Here is a 2,834-nt window from a genome sequence, read left to right on the forward strand (position 1 = left end):
CAGTCGATCATCACAACAACCTGAACGCATTATTGCCCCGAAGCAGAACAATGTTCACAGCACTAATAACATATATGTATATATATGATGCATTATTGCCCTTGATTGACATTTGATTAAAATTGATTGAAAATTTTCGATTAAATTTTCCTTCTTCAATTTTAAATATTATAAAAGTTGGTCGATCAAAAAAAAAAGAATTATATGTTTCATGATCAGAGAGTATTTTATTACTATTATTATCATTAGTAGTATTCGTTTTGCTTTTTTCACATATAACTATATTCGTGGTAAAAACTGGCCCTATTGCTTTTTTCACAATCATTCATTCACATAGCCGGTTTAAAATACTCAAACTTCAAATGGCAGATTTTACAACAACAAAAAGAATTTAATAAACGAATGAAAATTGCAGCAAGCAAGCAAATTTGATAGGTGAACAAAAATAAATGATAATTCATAAAAGTTATATTCATTTATTATTATTATTATTATTATAAAACCGCATGTCAAGTGTTTTTCATCATCATGTCATCCATCTACACCAAATTAGTGATGACACAAGCAAATAATGTCAAACATGTCGTGAGAATGGCAAAACATGAGAAAATGAGAAGAAAAGTGCATAAAAAGCATGTCAAAATGTGGGAAAGTAATGTCACAGTTACCAAGTGGAGATTGAAAAAAAATCCCCGAAGAAACATGCACTTATCACTACATCTACTGCAGCGTGTAACATCTTCATTACACAATGAGGAAAAACGACAACTGCGGATGTTTGAATTTGCATATTTTTCGGTGGGATATTTGCGTGATTTGAAAAGAAAACAAAACTTACCAAACTGTATACTGGACGATCGACGACCACTTTACGTCCTTGGTGATGAAGATGAAGTTGGCTGGATAGTTGCGTGACGCCGGACAATTTGCGTTTGAAAAATGTCACCAAATTGTTCGCCTTGTGGTTTGCAGCACTGTTCTGCATGCCATTCGACTGATGCGACGGAGAAGATGGATCTTCGGCATCACTATTGTTGTTGTTGTCGTGTGGTGGCGTATGTTGATGATTTTCATCACTGTTGAAGCCTGCATTGTCGGGCATCGTATATTTTGGACGAAAGACAAAAATCGAAAAAGCTCAGCAACAAAAATTTGCCTCAATTGAATTCCAGTAGAAAGCTGCTTGTTTTTTGAAATGAAAAAATGAATAAGACGACAACAACGAAGAAGAAGATGTTGATGATGATGATGATGTGAAAAAGTCAACTGGTTGTGATCAACCGCTTCTAAAAATTCCAACAATATAATCACTGACCAGAGAGAATGTAACAGAAATTGAATTAAAATTAAAGAAAAAGCAAATATTTTTTAAATTGCAAACGAATAAAACTCGCATTTCGAGGATGCAATTGAAAAATGACGCGTTGCAGATTGCAAAACCAAAAAAAAACAATACATGCATATTCTTAGCAACAGTTGCAAATAGCAAAACAAATCTTTGGTTTGTTTGTTTTGGCTAATCTCTACAAAACAGAACAACTAATTTTAATAATAAGAAGAGCCAACTGATGAATGGGAGAAGATTTGCATATATATATATATATATATACGGCCACCGTTAAATATGACAAACCGTCTTCGACGCTTGATCGTTTGTAAAATTGAATAGCTAGAGTAGCAGACGTTGTTGGCAAAAGCAGGTTGGCCGGATCCAGTCGGTCGCTCGGCGTGAGCTCAACAATTTTTCATCGCGAATTATTTGTCACAGCACTTTGCTATTGCTACAACAATTAACTACTCAAGCGCCTCTAGCGGTCATAAATGCATATACACACATACAGATGCGTATTATTAAAAAAAAGTCGAACAATTGTACAAAAAATTACATAATTTTGAAAAAACAAAAACATAAACTTTCTTCCATTCAATAGTAAAATCTGTTTTACTGTAATAATTTGAAGTTACCAAAAAAAAAGAGTGCCATTCATCAGTTGATCACTGCACAATATACCATGTACAAAATCTAATAGGCTTCATTGTTACTTTCACTTGAAACAACAAATTTGAACAACTGAACTTATTTCTTCTGAATAAAAAAGAATTATGTCAATCAAGTGAATAAGAAAAAATGAAAATGATGAAATTTGAAAAACAACAATTTATGACAATCATTTTCGAAAACATGGAATATTTAGTTGTAATATGATGAACGAATAAATTCCGTCCCTGCATCAAACAGGTTCATCAAGGTTGAAAATCATCCAGGTGGAAAACAACTGACAGTTTTATTAAATACTTGAAAATTCAAGACAACAACACTATTATCACTACAGCTGCTGCTATAACAACTGCTTCTACTGCATACTTGAATTTCTTTCAACAATTCTTAATGTAAAATCTCTTTTTTTTTCTTTGAATTATTCTCCACATTCAAAGTGTTGATTTAACAAGCAGTTTTGAATCAAAATAAATAATACCCTCCACCTCCTCCTCTTCCTCCTCTTATTATAATACCATGATGATTGAAAATAAAAATAAAAATCATATTATTATTCAGAAATTTTGAATAAATCTAAACAAACAATCGTGAAACTGTATAAACATGATTAAGATGCTGATATGGTAAAAGTGAAAGAGAAATTCAATTGCTAACATAATAAAAATTTCAACTTTTCCAATTTATACTGGTTAGAAAATTATTATTAATTATTTTCGACAACAACAACAAAAAATACCAATAAATATAAACAAGATATTGAATAAAGCAGCTCAATTCAAACATGTGACATTAAACTGAATGACGTGTCAAGCCTCTTCTGTCTGACACGTTTATT

The 2,834-nt window shown here is 31.8% G+C and overlaps 1 protein-coding gene across 1 annotated transcript; it reads left to right on the top strand.

Moving 5' to 3' along the window:
• The first annotated feature begins 528 nt into the window (after nt 1-528).
• On the top strand, nt 529-915 carry Tsp_12804 (hypothetical protein). The gene has a single exon (XM_003368280.1). It carries the CDS (start codon nt 529-531, stop codon nt 913-915), a length of 387 nt encoding a protein of 128 aa, XP_003368328.1.
• The last annotated feature ends 1,919 nt before the right edge of the window (nt 916-2,834 follow it).

The sequence above is a fragment of the Trichinella spiralis genome (genome assembly GCF_000181795.1).
Source record: "Trichinella spiralis strain ISS 195 chromosome Unknown Scfld2775, whole genome shotgun sequence".
In the NCBI taxonomy this organism is placed as follows: Eukaryota; Metazoa; Nematoda; class Enoplea; order Trichinellida; family Trichinellidae; genus Trichinella; species Trichinella spiralis.